Genomic DNA, 17,997 nt, shown 5'->3' on the forward strand with positions numbered 1-17,997 from the left:
CGAGGCCTTGTTGGCATCCGAGTCGGCTAGTGTGATCCTGGAATGGAATGATACCCAAACGCATTCCAACGGGTGGCCACTGGCCAACGAGAGGATCTATTTGTATCCAGTCCTCTCGGCTTCCTACCACGAGCATGACTGTAGAAGGGGCCACTCGTGATGTTCGAGAGACTGCGCATCCTCTCGCTATTGACGTAATCTCAGCTTCTTACTCACCACTCAGTCTCACCAGCACGCGCGTTGATCGTCGGCAAGGCGAGGTAAGGCTGAGAAACCAAGCGCTGCGCAAATTTTGCGAGACGCCGTGGAAGCTTGGCTAGTACCGGGCCTCGTGCACTATCGGCCATTCCTAATCCTTCGTCAAGCTGCCAAGGAAAGTCATTAGCTTTTCACGGTTGCTGCGGATCCGTTGAATTACCACCAACCCACTGGCGAGTCAAAGTATTTCTCTGAATGGTGTTCTCTATGAGGGCACGATGCGGTAATACGTATACACACGCTGGCTTGACTCGCTGCATGAAATTTATGGACACGAAAGAGGGCCGTGATCAGGGACAAAAAAAGATAAGATCTCGCTCGCGACTCAGACTGGTCAGACCGTCAGAGGCCTGACCTGATTTGGTTATCAGATAATCGATCAGATAACACGGACCCACCAGCAACCCAGCCATTGACTCCGGTCATCCCACACCCACGGGCCATACTCCTGCTTTGGCTAGCCGTGGTGAGAGTGCTATGGATTTAAGGGTTGATTGGTTCTCGCCCGGCAATCCAAGCGGGCTTCTCGTTTCTAGAAGCCAAAACTTGCCATCTCCACGAGGTCGTGCAACCGAGACACCACGCAGGTTACGATCTAGAAACCGGACTAAAACTACAACTGGCTCTAGTCGGCTGGTGGCGGATCATTCCGTTGGTCAAGTCCCTTGTTCTTTTTAGCTGACACCAGCAGAAGTGCGCCGCTTTTCGGCCTTCGAAATTTGCTGTTGCGCCATGTCCGCTGGTATATAATTTTCTCCTTTTCCGACCTCCCCCCATTCCAATTCTTTGTCTCCAAGACAGCGTGCTTAGCACTTTCCAGCTATTGCTCCTTTTCGCAGCTCCTTGCCGCCATGAGGTTCAGGCTTCCGTACAAGCACGACGAGCTGCCGGTCGATGAAAACAGCCAGCGACCGGCAGACAATGAAGCTCCCACGGAGAAAGGGGTGGAGCCCCGTCCTGAAGAGCTCGGCACCACGAACGACGGCGAAAGCGACATTGTTAATAAGGATTTCCAGCGCGGTGTGCAGGCCGCTCAGGCCATGACGCAGGTGTGGTCATTTAGCCATATTGCCACGGCATACGTCTTGTAAGTCTCTTAACGGCCAGGTTACGGGCGCAACAAGGAAAGAGGCTAAATATCAACGGCCTCAGGATTTGGGTAATCCACTTTATCATGGCTTTTTCGTCAGGCATGATCTCAAACCTGACTCCGTTTGTCACCAGCTCTTTCCAAGAGCATTCCTTGACTGCTACAACAGGAATCATCTCAAATCTGGCCCCTGGCCTGGTCAAACTTCCATATGCCAAGTTGATGGATATTTGGGGACGCCCTCAGGGTTTTGCGATCATGGTCGGTAGCATCACCATAGGCTTGATCATGATGGCGGGTTGCAACAACGTGGAGACGTACTGCGCCGCCCAGGTCTTTTACTGGGTTGGTTACAATTGCCTTGACTTTACGATGACTATCTTCATTGCAGATACCTCGAAACTGAAAAATCGAGCATTTTGGATTGCATTCGTTGCCTCTCCTTATATCGTTACCGTCTGGGCCTACGGCCCCGCAACGCAGAGCGCCCTCAAAACCATTGGTTTCAGATGGGGATTCGGTATTTGGGCAATCGTGTTGCCGGTGGCCTGTTCACCTCTGTTCTTCTTATTCTACTACAATCAGCGGAAGGCCGAGAAGATGGGCCTGGTTCCCAAGCATGAATCAAACCGCACTCCCCTCCAGTCCGTTGTCCATTACGTCAAGGAGTTCGATCTCATCGGCATCTTTGTCTTTGCACTTGGTCTGGCACTCTTCCTTCTAGCCTTTAACCTGTATACCAGGCAGCCAGACCAATGGCGCTCGCCACTGATTATTTGCTTCCTGGTCATTGGTGGACTTCTTATCATTGGGTTCATATTCTACGAAAAGTATCTTGCTCCCGTCACCTTTATCCCGTGGGAGTTGCTGAAAAACCGCACCGTCATCTTCACCTACACCATGGCGGCAAGTATCTACATTGCGTGGTACGTATGGGACAATTACTTTTACTCCATGTTGCTGGTTGTCTACAACCAGAACATCACACAAGCCTCCTACATCAGCAACATCTACACAGTAGGATCATCCTTCTGGGCTCTCGTAATGGGTATCGTCGTGCGCTATAACGGACGCCTCAAATGGCAAGCCCTCTATTTCGGCGTCCCCATGAGCATCCTCGGAGTTGCCCTAATGATCCATTTCCGCCACCCAGGCGTCGATATCGGCTACATTGTCATGTGCCAGATCTTCATCGCGTTCGGCGGCGGCACCCTCGTCATCTGCGAGCAAATGACCGTCATGGCCGTCTCGCGTCAGCAGGACATTCCCGCTGTCCTTGCGGCCGAGGGCATGTTTATCAGCGTCGGCTCTGCCATTGGATCCTCTATCGCCGGCGCCATGTGGACCGGTATTTTCCCCAAGAAGTTGCAGGAGAATCTCCCGGCCGAGGCCATGTCCAACTTCGCGGCGATCTACGGAGACGTCGAGACGCAGTACGGGTATCCTGTTGGAAGCCCCGAGCGTGATGCCATCAACCTGTCATACAGTCAGACGCAACGGCTGATGCTGATCACGGCCACCTGCCTCTACGCTGTCACCTTAGTGTCCGTGATGATGTGGAAGAATGTGAATGTTAAGAAGATCAACCAAGTCAAGGGCCGTGTTTTCTAAACAAGGGCTCCTTGGCAAAGTAAAGTTAGTGGTGCTGTTTTTATTATAGGTCAAAACCGGCATCTCTTCTCAGACAATAAAAGCTGTTGACTATACCTTTGATATTCCTCTTTCTATATATTGATACACTTGTACAATACCTAATAAGATAATAGACTCCGGTCATTGTCCGTATCTGCTTCATAAAAAAAGCTTACCATCACCAAATCTTTGGTGTGTCTACCCCCGATGCAACTACTTAACCCTGTTTCAAAAGCCTCAGCTAGACATTTTAACCTAAGATTACCGGGGTTGTAGAAGAATATTCAGGGGGCTTGGAATTCGATCCCAAGGCTCAGGTGGTTTTTGTTCCCGCTTAGTCTTTTACTTTAAAGTCTGACGTGCCCTGGTGGACTAGGGCAGAGTTTCAGGTAATACGGTATTTAGACTATAGCATTGGAAGATTCTCGGCTTCACCTTCCTTTCTATGTATGGTATTTCTTTTCAGCAAGACAAGCGACATTTGATGGGAGGACAATTTGATTTTGTTTAGTATGCTATCTGGTTTGCGGAGTATTTACTTTTTTTTTTTTTTTTTTGGATATCAAAGTAGCTAGCTAGGGGTATCATCAGAGCCGTTGGCAATGTGAATTTTCAGCTGGTAACATCAAGCTTGCTGGATGCTTACAAACGCCATAATCAAGTACAAACATAGAATCTGTGATTTTGCAACATACCGCGTCAATTCCTGAAGGGTAGAATGGCAAGATATTTTTGGGGGTCCCTCCGCCACAAGACACAACGAAACGGAAATAAAGTAAGAGTTCCAAATACATGGGAAACTACCAGCTGGCAGTTTGCGAATCAGCGCTCACCACCACAGATTTTCCCTCAGAGGGCGCGCCACTTTGTCGCAAGAATCGAAATTGACATTTTCCTAGGGCCGGATGCCTCCGAAGCCATTCGAACAACATTGCCGCTGCCTTGACTGACAGCATCTTCACTGAAACTTCACAAACAGCAGGGCCATCATCAACAGCTTCTACCTGTAAGAAATATTTGAAGTTTGTGTTATTTAGCAGACGCATGATCTCTGTTTTGAGCGACGGCCTGATGTGGAATACGCCTAGTGTGCGGGTGTAGCCTTCCTCGGTAATCAAGCGGCCTGTCTCGGCAGGCGTGGGGTAGGTTGGTGTGTGGACAGGGACAAGTTTTTCAAATGGTAGGACAATGGTTTTGTTTACGATCAAAGTCACAAACTTGACAGCGTCTTCCTGCGTAACGAAAGTGATCATGGCCGTGTTATAGCCGGTGATGTTACTTGTATCCGCCAGTCTAGCGCAGTATACCTCACCAACGATAAGTGGAAGGACTTGGCTCATAACTACCCCGCGAGGGAGCTCTTCGATGCGGATGGTACGGTAGACATCACGATCAGTGAGGGCGGGAATGTAGCGAAGGCCATACTGGAAAACCCAGAGCTCAGAGTAGGGTTGGCGAACAAGCATATTTGAGCGAGCGTTGAAGGCGTCGATCTCTTCGTCTGCATCATTAAAGATGCTAGAACCCTTTAATGCCCAACAAATCTTTCCATCCCACTTAGCAACAGTTGAAACGGCCTCATTTTCGCACCCGGGGTGCGTGTTTGGCTGCGTCGCGTCGCGAAGCTGGTGTTGGAAGAGGGGGATACGCGGAGCGCGCTAGAGAGGGGGAATTAAATCATCAACATGTGCTTTGTTTTGTTCCAATTACACTGGTTGTTTACCTTGGGGTCCAGTGCAGATATCTTTAGATTGTCCACAATGCTGCCTAACAAATCGCCCGACTCTCCAATAAGTGGATGGCTATTTTCATCGGGCAACGGCGTCATCAGCAACGGACGAAGAGGTTGAATCTGGATGTCTTCTATTCCACCATCGAGAAGGTCTGCAGAGTAAGCCATATGGGCTGGTGCCATTTCGTCCTGCTTTGCTTCTTGCTCCGTGGAACGGCGAAGATTGCTGCTGGCATGTCCAGCAGCTGAGGTGCGAGTGAGGTTCAGGGTGCGGGATTCAAGAAAAGTCAAAAAAATACAAAACATCAAAGAAATGGACGTGAGGACGGAGAGGAGGAGCAGGGCGTAAATGGTAAATGCACCTGCTCCTCGTGCATCTGAGATGTTGCAGCCTTCCATTTTTGGAAAGGGGCAGCTCATGTAAAGACGTCTCTGGTGATAGAGGTGAAACAAGAGAGCATGAAAAAACCTGGAGGATAAAAGGTGCTCAATTAAGAGAAACAGAGCTCAGGGGTTAAATTGATGAATAAGTTCTTGTTACTGCAACACAGAATGCTTTGCTGTGGATAGCAACATGTGTATACACCAGAATGATGAAGAAGTTAGGATCTATTCAACTGCAAATTACTGTAGATACTGTAATTGCTACAGCCAAGTGAAGCAAATGAGAGATGTATCTAAGTGTAGATTGTCCTCACAAAGCTCTAATTTTCAAGAAAAGTGTCTTTCATTGCAAACAGAGGTTGTTTGTATATGGTATCCTGCGCACAAAAATAGCACCAAACAGTCTCCCATTCCACTCAAACACGTACCATTGACGTGGTGTTGAACCGCTACCATTAACATTAGAATATCCTAACAATTTACCCAATAAACTCTCCCTGCGCGAAGGCGATCCAGGGCAAATTGGTATCCCAGCTTCTCTGCATCAACGTACGAGCATTCTGTATCTAAAAACCATGTTAGTCTGGATTAATATAGCCTCGAGACATGAAATGTACCTGTTTCATTCCAATTCCCTCCAGGGTCTCTAATCGCTCCTTTATCTCGGCTCTTTGTTCGAGGTTCTGCGTTTCGCATCCCGCTGTAAAAATCGGAAACAGCACTCCTGCTTCGATCGCGGAGCCCGACTGAATTGCTGTTACTGACTGCATCAGACCATTCAAGGCTTTCGACACCGAGACCGAGCCGGGAGGATCACCAAGCACTCGGCGATGGAGGTGGACTAAGCCGGCATATCGAAACGCACGGTCAATAGAGATGATATCTGAGGATTCGCAGTCTTGGTAGTGTTTTTCGTACGCATGTGCATGCGCATCGAGTGTTTCCCAATCAGATATCAATGCTTCAGCTCGGCGAACTGTATCCGGAGATGGTTGCCAGTTGGGCAGGAACTCTTCCATGTCGTCAAACCTCTCATTGTCGCAATGGTGCACTAGTCCTCCGAGCTGCATCAAGAAAAGGCCAGTGCGGGGAGTAAACCCGGTCATACAGTCAATCGCAAATTCATCCCAATCCTCAACTATAGTGCACGTATTCAAAACTGAGTAGTACTCCAATAGAGGCGGCAAGTGGCGTCGGCATGACAGCGAGCCCAATATATCAAGGTAACCAAGCCAGCGGGTAAGAAATGCTCCAACACGATTTCCAGGATAAGCAATCTGGCTTTTGCGTGCTAGGAATAGGTCACGAGCCAATTTGAGATGATTTTGCCAGGGTATCGGGACCTCGAAAGTGCTCGGAGAGACTATCTCCAATGAAAGCAGCATAATGGCAGTCGCGAGATGACTGTCGGTAATTTTCTCTTGCGCGTTCTCCAGAGCCAAGCGCAAGGAGGGGAAAACATTTCTCACCCAGTGGGCAATCCGATTAGCAGGCTCAGAGTGGCCCAGGAACCTTGCCCGGTGGCTTGCCGAGTATGCTAGCATCAAATTGAGAAGATTCGAATCGCCGATTGCCACTAATTTGTCAGTATATAGTTATTCCCAAGCGGTGGAGGCAAAAATGCTTACTGGAGGGTAGAACAGAACTGAAAGGGTTGTCTCCACAGTCATGCGTAACCAGCACTCTTGCAGTGTGGTTGAGAAAATGATGAAAATACATCAGGTTGATGGGTACATGTATTAGAGATGGCGGAAGCGGCGACAAATATCTTGGGATATTAATGGCCACAGGCGACGCATAATAGTCGTACTTGTAGCCACTCGTCCTGTCGTGCCCGTTTTCCGTTTGGGTAGTCTCCGGGCTGGACACTTTGCTCGTCTTTGACTGAAGAGTGCCGAGCGCGTCATTGACATTGATCGCTGAGTGATCATCATTATTCCCCAAGTCCATGTCCGGACGGCCACAGTCCATACCATAGTGATCAGTTACACTAGTGAGATAGGCGTGCCATTTCTCGGAGTTTGTAAGGCTGCGGTACTCATCAAATGTAACCCGACTATTACGCAACCGTGCACAGAAAGAATCTGACCTGGCATGTTTTGCCCTATCGGGTGCAGTGCCAGGACGTCCGTCAATAAAGCCAGGTAGAAACATATCTGGAGAGTCTTTCTGGTCCCCAGGAGTGCTAGACGTGAACACACTTGTGTCAAGTGAGCGAGGCGAAAGAGTTCCATGGGAATCCGAAGGGCTATCGGAAACCCCTGTAGGGCCCACATCAACCGGAGGTGAACCAGAGAGGTTCTGGTAGTCAGGCAGGCCCGACGACTGGTTAACGGTGTATCCAGGCGCGTCTATTGATGGCCGAATGAAGGATATTGGTTGGGAAACGGGACCGGAGGGCAAATTGAAGTTGAGCAACGCAGAGATGCTAGAGCCGGTATTGAGGGGCGCGTGGTAATGAGGAGCACCAAATGAATTCGGAACCGGGTTGTCAGGCACGCCCTCTCGCGACAGGTCCATATCTACTGGAGGTCTATCGGCTGTACAAGTGGGTTGATTAAGAGACTGGTCAGGGACAGTCGCAGAATCTTGGATATCATGTAACCTGCCAGGGTACGCTCTTCCTATACTTATCCCCCCTGCGTGTCCAGCCTCCCAGAGCAACGCGCTCGCAGGTACATCCTGTGCAGTGTTCTCCTCCAACCCACTGGGCTTGAACCGTCGGACAGCGCCGGCCGAATATTCCTGTGAGAGATCCAGAGGTGATAAAGGAAACGAGAAAGAAAGGCTACCGGACTGGGAGCCTGGGGAGTCGACTGAGGACCTTCTTCTCGCCCTTCCGCCCCAGTTCAAGCGGAGGCTGTAGTCGCATGGTTCATTTTGGCCTTGACAATTCAGGCAAGACGGTTTTTCCTCCCCACTGTATATATAGATTGTTAGCTGGGCGACTAAAAGGGCAAATAGGATCCAAACCATTTGATCTTCCGAGCCTTACAGGGCCTATTTGCTGTTGATCAATATTTATGGATTTAAATATTCTCGAGAGGCCCACTTACCAGCATCCTTTGCGTGATCTCCGCTTGGGCTCGGGAGCTCCGGGCCTTCTAGCACGCGGCATTTGATGCTCAAATCAAAGGCGCCGGAGAAAAGCGATGATTATTTGAAGAACTAATTGTTCGGGGAGAGAGATAGTGCCAACTTAATCTGCGGAGTAAGATCGCCATGCAGCCAGACTGTATAGAGTCGATCTTCACAGGGCTGAACGAAGGGGTTCTTTTTCGTCTGCGAGTTGGGCGTTTGACCCAGGAAGATAGGAAACGATAGTCGATAACGATATAATCGCGCCTGTTATTCGTGATCATCGAGGTATGGGATATGGCGGAGCCAGCCAAGCAGTTTTTTTATGGATATTGTGATGATTGATAGGGTGGGATGGTGAATGAATGATAACTGGTTTACCTCTCCTTGAGGGGGGAACGGAGGAGAGCGAGTCACGAGAAATACGTAGTATTCGCTATAGTAATGTCTGGCACAAGGCCCGGCTACTACCGACCTAGCACGGCAAAGGTGCTCCTATCCATAAACTTTCCGAGGGTGGAGGTGGGATAAATTAGAGCGCAACGAAGCAGCAGAAGGCGGTGCAGAAGAGAGGAAATATGGCGGGAAGGGAGAGAAAGAAGCAAGGTTGGAGGAGAGTCGTACTCTGGATCGTGGATGCATCTGCATTGTTCTTATCTGCCTGTCGGGGATCTTGAGCAATCACAGTCCGTCCCCAGTGTGGGGACGCCCCGAGTTGCTCCTTTGGGGTTGTTGACACCTCAGGCTTCCTCGATAAGCGTGGAACCGAACGGGCGGGATTACTGATTCTCCGGGGCAGCTGACATCAGACACGTTCCTTGCTTTTTCGCGTATTCCGTCAGATTCTACGGTGGACGGAGATGTCTAGATATTGATACCATCTTTTTATTTTTATTTTTCTCGTTTCTTCGGTGTTTTTTGTTCCATTGTTATCTCTCTCTGCTTGCTTGACAGTACTTAAGCCTGTAGATCTGTGTTATTTTTATACTTATCGCCTATCTACCTAACCTTATCCTCAAGCCTCAAGATAACAGCTGCTATCATGCCTCCCTCGATTACCAAAGTGCACCCATTGCAGCGGCTACCCAGCCCCTCGAGGGGATTTTCGGCATTAGTTCATGTACGTTGTCTCTCAAGACTTCGTGCTCAATCTCGCAAAATCTGACCCTTCCGCAGGCATCCGGGCTGGCCAGCTTTATATGGTCGTTCAAATAGTAAGTCTACACAAGAATCATTAGTGTTTTCAGTGTCTACGATAGTGTAGTGCCAGAACCCTGCAACTAACTCTTTCCGCTCTAGTATGCACGATAATCCTAACTTTGCGTAAGCCCCAGTCTACCCCGGAGAAGGCCCAAGGTTCACCCAGAAATTGACTCTCGGTCCCTCCCGTAGCAATGAAGCATACGGATGGCACTTCCAGTACCTGACCGTCATCGGGCTCTCGCTCGCAACGATTACCTTTACCTTTGGCCTCCTGGCTGATATCACCCTCTCACCGCGGCTATTCTTACTCAAGAATCTATTGTCTATCTGTAGCGCTCCCATGGAAGTTCTCATTAGTATTCTTTACTGGAGCCTTCGCCTTGTTAGTTCGCCGCGAATAACGTCTCAATTGCGTTCTCTATACTGATCAACTCGTATATAGATCGACGAACGCCTCGTCATTCCTGACTGGGCAGTTATCCCTATGCGTGCCGGTACGCTCCCAGTTAGACTATATCCACCGTCTGCCCCGTCACTAACCCGTCTTCTTTATTCCTTGAAGACATCAGCTTCCATGCCATCCCATCAATCGTCTTCCTGATAGACCTTCTCTTCCTCTCTCCACCATGGACAATCACTATCGGCCCCGCCCTCGGCCTCTCAAGCACCATCGCAGTCAGCTACTGGTTCTGGGTGGAACGCTGTTCCCAGCTCAATGGATGGTAAGTAATGCACCTAATCTCCCCATTCCCCCTTCCCCCATGTTGGAATTGCAGCCTAACTTCTCTAAACAGGTACCCTTATCCAATCTTCGAACAAGTTCCCTTCGAAGGCCGCGTCGGGCTCTTTGTTCTCAGTGCTGTCGTGATGGCTCTCAGCACCGCAACCCTGAAGTGGCTCCATGGCCGCGTCAATGGGTTTGGTACGCCGGTGAAACCTCAGGCTCGACCAGGTGCTGTTAAGGCGAATGGGGGTCTGTAAGGGTTATATTTGCTAGGTAGATTGAAATGAGTATATGGCGCTACCTAGGTAGCGAACGGCGGTTTAGATAAGTTTGTTTCGGGGCTCACCACCACTACTGGAAATCGTAATCCGGTATGGTCTGATCGGATTTCGGGGCGTTCTCCTTGCATATATATACAACAGGGAAGCGAAGGGGAAGTGCACATAGTATAGAATCAATAGATAAATATATATTAACTTCCAAGAGCTTAAAGGAATATAATTCGTACCCTAAATGATCGCAGTGACAAGGTACGGAATTCCACATTGTATAATTTTTGAAGCAAAGCGATCAACCACCGAAGGTTTAGTGCCGTGTCCTGAAAGCCGGACCATGCAGCCTATATAGTCGGCAAGGAGATCAACCTGGATTAATGTTTATGGGATTTGGAGTGCCAGTGGTGCGGCGCTCTCCGTAAAGGGTAAGAACCTCGGGATCCCCGCAATTTGCGTAGCCGAGATCTGGGATTTAAAAGCGTGCTTCTTAAGAAGCATAGGGAGGGATCTTGTTAAACGGTGAATTGATTGGGCTCTGGACTTTGATCGTCGATATTTTGTTTTCCCAGTTCTCGCAAGTCATTGGCATTTGTCTTAACGAATCAGACTCTAGCCACCTGTATTTAACCATGCAATACCTACCCCAGAAGGACTATGACCTTCCCAGGCTCGATTTACTCACCCTCTTATTCGGTAAGTTAACTGCGGCTAGTATTATCCCACCGGAATAGCTACGTTCTAACATGCCGTAGACTCTCCTCTGTCCCTAACAACAGAGTCGACTATACTCCATGCAGAAGCTGCGGATCCAACAAACCATATAACCAAGGCTCAGACGCGAACGATCATCAAGCGTCTCGCCCATGTTTTCCGCTCTGAGTTCGGTGTCGGTTCAAATGGACCAGGTAAAGATGCTGTTCTGTGTATCTCATCGAATCAGGTCCTCCTCCCAGCTGTTTTCTGCGCCATAATTGGCGCCGGGGGTGTGTACGCTGCAGCATCAGCGGCGTTGACCACGCCAGAAATATCAAAACAGCTCCAGCAATCGAGAAGCCAAGTTGTTGTTACATGTCAGGAGAATAAGGCAAAGGCGCTGGGAGCGGCACAGGAATGCGGCATCCCGCTGGACAGGGTATTGGTGCTCGAGAGCATGGGTCACCAGCGGACACTTTGCAACACAGTTCACCCCGAGAGAAACTACCTGCATAATAGCGTTGAGCTAGAATGGGACCGAGTCACGGATATTCAGGAACTGGAAAATACAACAATTTGCCTGTTGTATTCCAGCGGCACGACGGGACCAGCCAAAGGAGTAATGCTGTCTCACATGAATCTTGTCTCCGAAGCTCTGTTCACTCAGTTGGTCCTGCGGGACTCTAGGCGAGGAAAACCACATTTGAATGTTCCTTATCGTACAGTCGGTCATCTCCCAACGGCCCATATTGCGGGATGTTTGGGATATTTCATCACACCCGCGGTTGCTGGAGGGACGGTATATTGGATGCCCAAATTCAACATCGATGGATTCATCGACTACTGCAAGAAGTACCAAGTAACTTTCTTGGCAACTGCACCTCCGGTATACCATGCAATTGTGCGAAGTAACCGCGTGACTGATCAATTCAAAACGCTTGTCCGGGCAGAATCGGGTGCAGCCCCTCTGAGCCTTGAGCTCCAGGAGCAAGCGGAAAGGAAGCTGGAATGCAGTATCAGTCAGCGCTGGGGAATGACGGAGTCAACTGGCAGCGTGACAACGATGCCTTGGGGCGAGTCCGATAATACTGGGAGTATCAGCCCACTGTTACCCAACACAAGATTACGACTTGTGGACGAAGAGATGAGAGACGTTGGGCTTGGAGAGGAGGGCGAAATTCTGCTAAAGGGTCCGATGATCACGAAAGGGTATTTCGAAAATCCGGAGGCAACGGCAGATGCATTCACGCCGGATGGCTGGTATAAAACCGGGGATATTGGCGGCTATAAAGACGGGAAAGTCATCATGGTTGATCGAAAAAAGGTAAAGGTCTCCAGCCAAACAACGGGCTACCGTGCTAACACTCGCCTAGGAGCTTATCAAGTACAAGGGGCTGCAGGTTTCTCCTGTCGAAGTGGAAGGGCTTCTCCTCACGCATGGAAGCGTTGCAGACGTTGCCGTTATCGGTGCACCTGATCCAGACGCGCCAGGCAATGAGCTGCCTCGAGCATACGTTGTGCTCAAGGCCGGCAAGCGGGTATCCGAGGCCGAGTTGAAGGAGTACGTCAAGTCCAACATCGCACGCCATAAGCAACTCCGGGGCGGAGTTATATTTATCGACGAGATACCCAAGAGCGCATCAGGCAAAATTCTTCGGAGAATCCTGAGAGACCAAGCACGAAGCTCAATGGCACGACAAGCCAAGCTATAGATGGGCTGTGGGTCTAGGCTGAGAGATAGAAACTGCATAGAATCATGACACATTTCACCCAATGCACCATGGTAGCTCTGTCCTAGCCACCAAGTTAGTTCAATATTTTAGAAAACTTGACTAAGCTTTAATAAAAGTTGTAGCAAGTATGAATGTTGAAGGTCGTCGGCGTGAGAACATACATCCGCTTACATAATCCCGCCAAGCCCGCCTCCGGAGAACTGACGAAGGCCTCAAAGTCCAAGGTCGATCTTCAACTCGCTCGACACTCAGCGCTGTGCTCAATTCCTTTCCTCCGCGACACTCAAAATGCACACAACTCTCATCAGCAACCCGGTGCGTAGCGCTGTGCTTTGCACTCGCCTGCCTTCCGCAACGCTAAACCCAATCGCCTTCCAATCCTCTTCCTCCCTCCATCAAGTCGTCTCGCTCAAGTCCCAAGCACGCCCATCAAGCACCTCCACAGTACGATTCCCCAAGGCTACTCCTTCGCTTCAGATTGTGTCCTCTCGACCCCAAGCGCCAACTGCAACATGCATGAGCCAAACGCCATCGGTCCGCTCCAACTTCTCCACGGCCGCCCGTGAAGAAGCCGCCAAGCTCGACTGGAACTCGTTCTTCAAACTTCGTGCCTCTCGTCGGCGATATACCCTAGGGTCCTCGATTGCGAGCTCAGCGGCTACCACCGTGACCGGTCTGCAGATACTTTCGAGTCAGAACCTGGAGAACCTCGGTGCGCAAGTCATGGGCTTGGATCCATTTGTTGTTCTGGGTATGGCGACCGCGGCCTGCGGTGCTGCCGGATGGCTTGTCGGGCCATTCTTGGGAAATGCCATCTGGGGGGTTGTTAACCGGAAGTACAAGACGGCAGTTAATGTGGTATGTTTCTCCTTCCCCTTACATTTTTCCTCCGTTCGTCCCTGCTAGTTCAAGCCCAGAATACCGGGACTGACTTTATGCAGAAAGAGAAAGAGTTCTTCGACAGGATCCGGAGGTACCGAGTCGACCCCTCCTCTAATTCGATTGCGAACCCTGTGCCCGATTACTACGGCGAGAAGATTGGCAGTGTCCAAGGATACCGGCAATGGCTCAAGGACCAGCGTGCTTATAACCGCAAGAGACGCAACTTTATTGCCTAGATGATTTCATTTCTATTTTAAAACATAGTGTCGGCTTGTCTACTACATCTTCGGCATCGCACTGTCTGCTATCGCTTTGATTTCCTGTCTCCAGGTTCTATTCCTTTTGTACTATTATCTCCACCAACATGCCTACAGGTTTTTGAGCGAACATACTGGATTTCTAAGACGCTTTTTCTGTCTTGCATACATTGTTCTTCGTAGGGCTTCCATGGAAGCTGGTTGTGCTGGAGAATCCATCATACTATCGCCCATAGCCGTACTTTCGCACTAGGGCTACGCTAAAAGCGACGGGCAGTGATTACTGTCTCATGATATCCCAATATATACATACTCAACATTGTACCATGGGCAACTATAAAATCTCAGCAGTCCGTCTCCAGGAAAATGAATCTATAGCTTCGAAGAACCCTTAACCCCACTTGGGGGGTCAATGTTCACATCAGCCCACCAAGGATAACTGGCTGGCTGATTCCTCGTCACGTCTCCAGTGAAATTTGGCTTCCTCTTCTCAAAGAAAGCCGTAACACCTTCCTTCTGGTCCCTATACGGAGTAAGAAAAACAGTCAGCACTATACCCCGAGGCTCGCACCATGGAACTACAATGGAAATAAACAAACGTACGGAGAAATAAACCGATGGTAAATAACATCGGACTCAAGGATATGTGCCTCCTCCGCAGATTCAGGGCCCCGCCACATCAACTCCCGATTAAGCGACGCAGCCTGCGGGCTGACATTTTCCGCGATCTCGGTAGCCAGAGCTAATGCACGGGGGAGGACCTGCGTCTGTTCAGGCATCGTTTCGGCGAAGAGGCCCCCGAAATGAGGAGACGTAGATGGGAACACAGCACCCGTTGAGACGAGGTAGTTTGCGCGCGACTGCCCGATTAGCCGCGGGAGGAAGTAGGAGGAGCACGACTCCATTGTTATGCCGCGGCGGGCGAAGACGAAGCCGTATTTGCTTGTTTCGTGTGCGATTCTGGGAGCACCTTGTTAGGATTTGGTTTTGTTGATCAAACTAAAGGCACAATCGCACCTAATGGCAGCAGGTAGAACCATAGTCATCCCGACTCCAACGGCTGAGCCCTGCATGGCAGCGATGGTGGGCTTGCGGCACTTGTGCACTGCGAGGGCAACGCGGCCGCCGCTGATATCGAACGAATCAGATCCAGTTAGCTAACCAAACTCTTGTGTATGACCATTTCATGATATCGAGCAGGGTCTAACTAACCTATCCCTATGGTCCCTTGCTCTCGGCTCCAAGGCCCGGAATCCAATATCCAAATCTGCGCCGGCGCAAAAGGTGTTTCCGGCACCAGTTAAAACAATAGCCCGAACGCGCTCGTCGCGGTCGAACAGATTGAAGACCTTCTCCAGGTCCTCGGCCATGTCCATTGTGAAGGCATTGCGCTTTTCGGGCCTGTTCAGCGTAACGATAACGACGGGGGTTGCGGTGGAAGATCCCACTGGGTAATGTGAGACCTTGATATGCCTTGTTGGGAAAGACTCGTAGGACGAGGGGATTTCGATGGGCGGTGGGCTGAAGTACATTATTGTTGATGATTTTGTTGGTTATGGAGATCTGTGAGAAGAGGGATCTTGGATTGTTGTCAAGTGGTTGGGCCAGTGTTGACAAGGTTATATGGAAGACGAAGGGGCCAACGATCCAGCCCCTCTTATCAGTAATCTCGGCTTCATGTTTGACAGCCGTCGGCTCCAAGAGTGTAGCTCGAGAATTGTAATCTGCAGTTTGAAAGCTACGGTGGAGGAACCGGAACCTCGGTATGGCGGCTACACGTTGGGGGGTTTACCCCGCAAGTGCGGAGAAGCTTCTGATTGGAGACTGCTACTGTGTGTTTTGCATTTACTTCGCACAGCATATGAAATAAGCAGTAGTTATATTGTAATCAAATTTTTCCAAACTCGGTTCTCTTATTGAGATTGACAAAGCTAAGGAGGGAACACGGTCGGTAGTAAAACAAGCAGAAACATCACGCAAGGTTCAGAGTAAGTGTTGAACTACTCTTGGGAAAACGTTAAGTTAGCTGGAGCCTTGAATGCAAGACTCAATAGTCGTCTCCGCGACTGATAACTTCCTTGTTCGACTCTCGCAGCAGAACAGTCTATCATCATTAGTTCGTGCAGGCGTCGAAAAAGGAAAAGAAACATACATGTTCAAACTGCGCCGAGTACGACCCCTTGACGTCAACAAGAGGGGCGTAGACATCGACAACCCCGTGCTGTACAAGAGTGTTCATCTGTATTCCTGTTAGACATTGCGGTGTTTGATATATAAGGGAACCTACGCCAGCTAAATACCGCTTCAAACCGAGCCGGTCCAGATAGCGGCGACAGAAAACAATGGTTCCAAAGTTTTCATTGATTGTCTTGTACAGGGACCTTGCGGAAGCCAAAGGCAAAGACACATTGCGAGGAGCATCATATGACTTCCCATAGCCGTAAACGCCAACCTAGAAACGAGTGAGCATTACATTCGCGAAAGTGGACTCCAGTCCACGTACGTCTTCATATGTAAAGCCTCGGCCAGTGCTCCCAAAGGTTTCAATGGCGAAAATCTCTCCCTCTTCCATCTTTGTCTGATCTGAGTTTTTGACAAACGGGATCGACTTCCCACCGTGGATGCGATACTGTTTGATATCGTGACCAGTGATACTCCGCACCGGCTTCACGGGGAATGTCTTCCCTCCGATTTCAACTTCGTAGCTTTCCATGGCCTCTTGGATGGCTGCGCTAACATCGCTGATACGGACATCGATCCCCGCATTCTACATGGTGTTAACGTTTTGTTTCAGTTTGGTGTATCAGATCTTACCTTGAGTCCGGTATTGGTGGCATCTTTAACTGCTGCCAGAAGATTGTCGTATACCGGATCAAAACTCATGGTGAACGCACTGTCCACAATCCACCCGTTGATGTGAACACCAAAATCGACCTTCATCACATCGTTCGACTGCAGGATGATATCCTTATGTCCGGGATTGGGCGTGTAGTGCGCAACGACATTATTTAGCGACAGGCCTGTCGGGAAGCCTAGTCCAGCCTTGAGACTGTCACCAGGCTCCAGACCAGCATGGCCTAGCAGCGCCCGCACGCCGTCATCAATGTCCTCGGCAATGCTCATCAGGCCCTGTCCTGGCTTAACATGCTCCTGTGTCCACTTTCGGACCTGGCGATGGACCTCCGCAGCCTTTCGATAGTCATCGAGGAACGAATCGTCCTCGAGGTGGCGATAGGACATATAGCGCAGCTCTTTGGCCGGAGTCCGTGAGGTGTTCTCCACGTCAGACTCATAGTGTTGAACTTCGCCGACAGGGTAATTGCCCTGCGGGAACAGCTCAGAGAGTGGGACCCTAGGTGGCGAAGATTGCTTCTTGGAAGCCTTCTTCTTGCTCTTCTTCTTGGATTTTCTCTTCTTTTTCTGACTGTTCGTAGTTCCGTTAGTTAACGCGGCCGGTTGCGCTTCGTCGTCGTCCCCTTCGTCACTGTCTCCGAGAGTACCGTCCCCATCCGTTGTGTGCATCTCACCCCGTGGCATTCCACCCGTGGGCGACTCGATGGGCCCATTTGAGTTTTCTGGGTGCAATTAGCCTAGCTCGGCAGGGGAAATGGGGATCAGGTTACCTTGACCTTGATGGCCATCGTATTCGGGAGATTTCGAGCCCATGATTCCATACGTAGGAAGTTTATGGTTTGATCTGTTGAGCGATGAAAAAAGTGAAATTATCGCCAGACACCATCGGGATTCTTTTCCCCGCCTGCACGTGACAGTAATACCATACCGCTAGATGCACTTGTAGCTAGGTTTTTACAAAGTAGCTTTCAAAGTTTCAATGATTGAGTGCTAACTACTAATAATAGAATGAGTAACATTTACTATCTGTAAATTTAGAAACTGTTGGAGTAATAAGTACTGGCTACGCACTCTCGTGTCTCAGCAGACACGAAACCCCATACGACCTAAATCAACGCTCACCTATAGTTAGTTTCTCGTAAATTGCGAAATTCAACGGGCTCCTTAACGTTTACTTTGGCGATAAAGTGCACCTGTCGAAGA

The 17,997-nt window shown here is 49.7% G+C and overlaps 8 protein-coding genes across 8 annotated transcripts; 4 read left to right on the top strand and 4 right to left on the bottom strand.

Annotated features, from left to right (window-relative positions):
* Nucleotides 1-1,109: 1,109 nt before the first annotated feature.
* On the top strand, nucleotides 1,110-2,959 carry APUU_11721S (uncharacterized protein; the record flags this gene model as incomplete). The annotated part of the gene is made up of 2 exons (XM_041697843.1): nucleotides 1,110-1,345; nucleotides 1,411-2,959. The coding sequence occupies 2 exons, from the start codon at nucleotides 1,110-1,112 to the stop codon at nucleotides 2,957-2,959; spliced, it is 1,785 nt and encodes a 594-aa protein (XP_041551087.1).
* An 821-nt stretch (nucleotides 2,960-3,780) lies between these two features.
* Nucleotides 3,781-5,111, bottom strand: APUU_11722A (uncharacterized protein; the record flags this gene model as incomplete). Its single annotated transcript, XM_041697844.1, has 2 exons — nucleotides 3,781-4,638; nucleotides 4,704-5,111. The coding sequence occupies 2 exons, from the start codon at nucleotides 5,109-5,111 to the stop codon at nucleotides 3,781-3,783; spliced, it is 1,266 nt and encodes a 421-aa protein (XP_041551088.1).
* Nucleotides 5,112-5,575: 464 nt separating this feature from the next.
* APUU_11723A (Zn(II)2Cys6 transcription factor) lies at nucleotides 5,576-8,214 on the bottom strand (the record flags this gene model as incomplete). The annotated part of the gene is made up of 5 exons (XM_041697845.1): nucleotides 5,576-5,662; nucleotides 5,714-6,672; nucleotides 6,725-8,016; nucleotides 8,070-8,096; nucleotides 8,153-8,214. 5 exons carry the CDS (start codon nucleotides 8,212-8,214, stop codon nucleotides 5,576-5,578), a joined length of 2,427 nt encoding a protein of 808 aa, XP_041551089.1.
* A 1,002-nt stretch (nucleotides 8,215-9,216) lies between these two features.
* Nucleotides 9,217-10,358, top strand: APUU_11724S (putative integral membrane protein; the record flags this gene model as incomplete). Its single annotated transcript, XM_041697846.1, has 7 exons — nucleotides 9,217-9,294; nucleotides 9,351-9,388; nucleotides 9,474-9,497; nucleotides 9,567-9,759; nucleotides 9,820-9,871; nucleotides 9,940-10,099; nucleotides 10,172-10,358. 7 exons carry the CDS (start codon nucleotides 9,217-9,219, stop codon nucleotides 10,356-10,358), a joined length of 732 nt encoding a protein of 243 aa, XP_041551090.1.
* Nucleotides 10,359-11,526: 1,168 nt separating this feature from the next.
* APUU_11725S (uncharacterized protein) lies at nucleotides 11,527-12,781 on the top strand (the record flags this gene model as incomplete). Its single annotated transcript, XM_041697847.1, has 2 exons — nucleotides 11,527-12,393; nucleotides 12,443-12,781. 2 exons carry the CDS (start codon nucleotides 11,527-11,529, stop codon nucleotides 12,779-12,781), a joined length of 1,206 nt encoding a protein of 401 aa, XP_041551091.1.
* Nucleotides 12,782-13,090: 309 nt separating this feature from the next.
* Nucleotides 13,091-13,920, top strand: PAM17 (presequence translocated-associated motor subunit PAM17; the record flags this gene model as incomplete). Its single annotated transcript, XM_041697848.1, has 2 exons — nucleotides 13,091-13,660; nucleotides 13,744-13,920. The coding sequence occupies 2 exons, from the start codon at nucleotides 13,091-13,093 to the stop codon at nucleotides 13,918-13,920; spliced, it is 747 nt and encodes a 248-aa protein (XP_041551092.1).
* Nucleotides 13,921-14,313: 393 nt separating this feature from the next.
* On the bottom strand, nucleotides 14,314-15,473 carry APUU_11727A (enoyl-CoA hydratase/isomerase family protein; the record flags this gene model as incomplete). Its single annotated transcript, XM_041697849.1, has 4 exons — nucleotides 14,314-14,464; nucleotides 14,545-14,901; nucleotides 14,959-15,069; nucleotides 15,154-15,473. 4 exons carry the CDS (start codon nucleotides 15,471-15,473, stop codon nucleotides 14,314-14,316), a joined length of 939 nt encoding a protein of 312 aa, XP_041551093.1.
* Nucleotides 15,474-15,988: 515 nt separating this feature from the next.
* Nucleotides 15,989-17,607, bottom strand: APUU_11728A (putative methionine aminopeptidase, type II; the record flags this gene model as incomplete). The annotated part of the gene is made up of 6 exons (XM_041697850.1): nucleotides 15,989-16,045; nucleotides 16,094-16,180; nucleotides 16,229-16,393; nucleotides 16,445-16,708; nucleotides 16,756-17,516; nucleotides 17,565-17,607. 6 exons carry the CDS (start codon nucleotides 17,605-17,607, stop codon nucleotides 15,989-15,991), a joined length of 1,377 nt encoding a protein of 458 aa, XP_041551094.1.
* Nucleotides 17,608-17,997: the final 390 nt, after the last annotated feature.

The sequence above is a fragment of the Aspergillus puulaauensis genome, chromosome 1 (genome assembly GCF_016861865.1).
Source record: "Aspergillus puulaauensis MK2 DNA, chromosome 1, nearly complete sequence".
NCBI lineage: Eukaryota > Fungi > Ascomycota > Eurotiomycetes > Eurotiales > Aspergillaceae > Aspergillus > Aspergillus puulaauensis.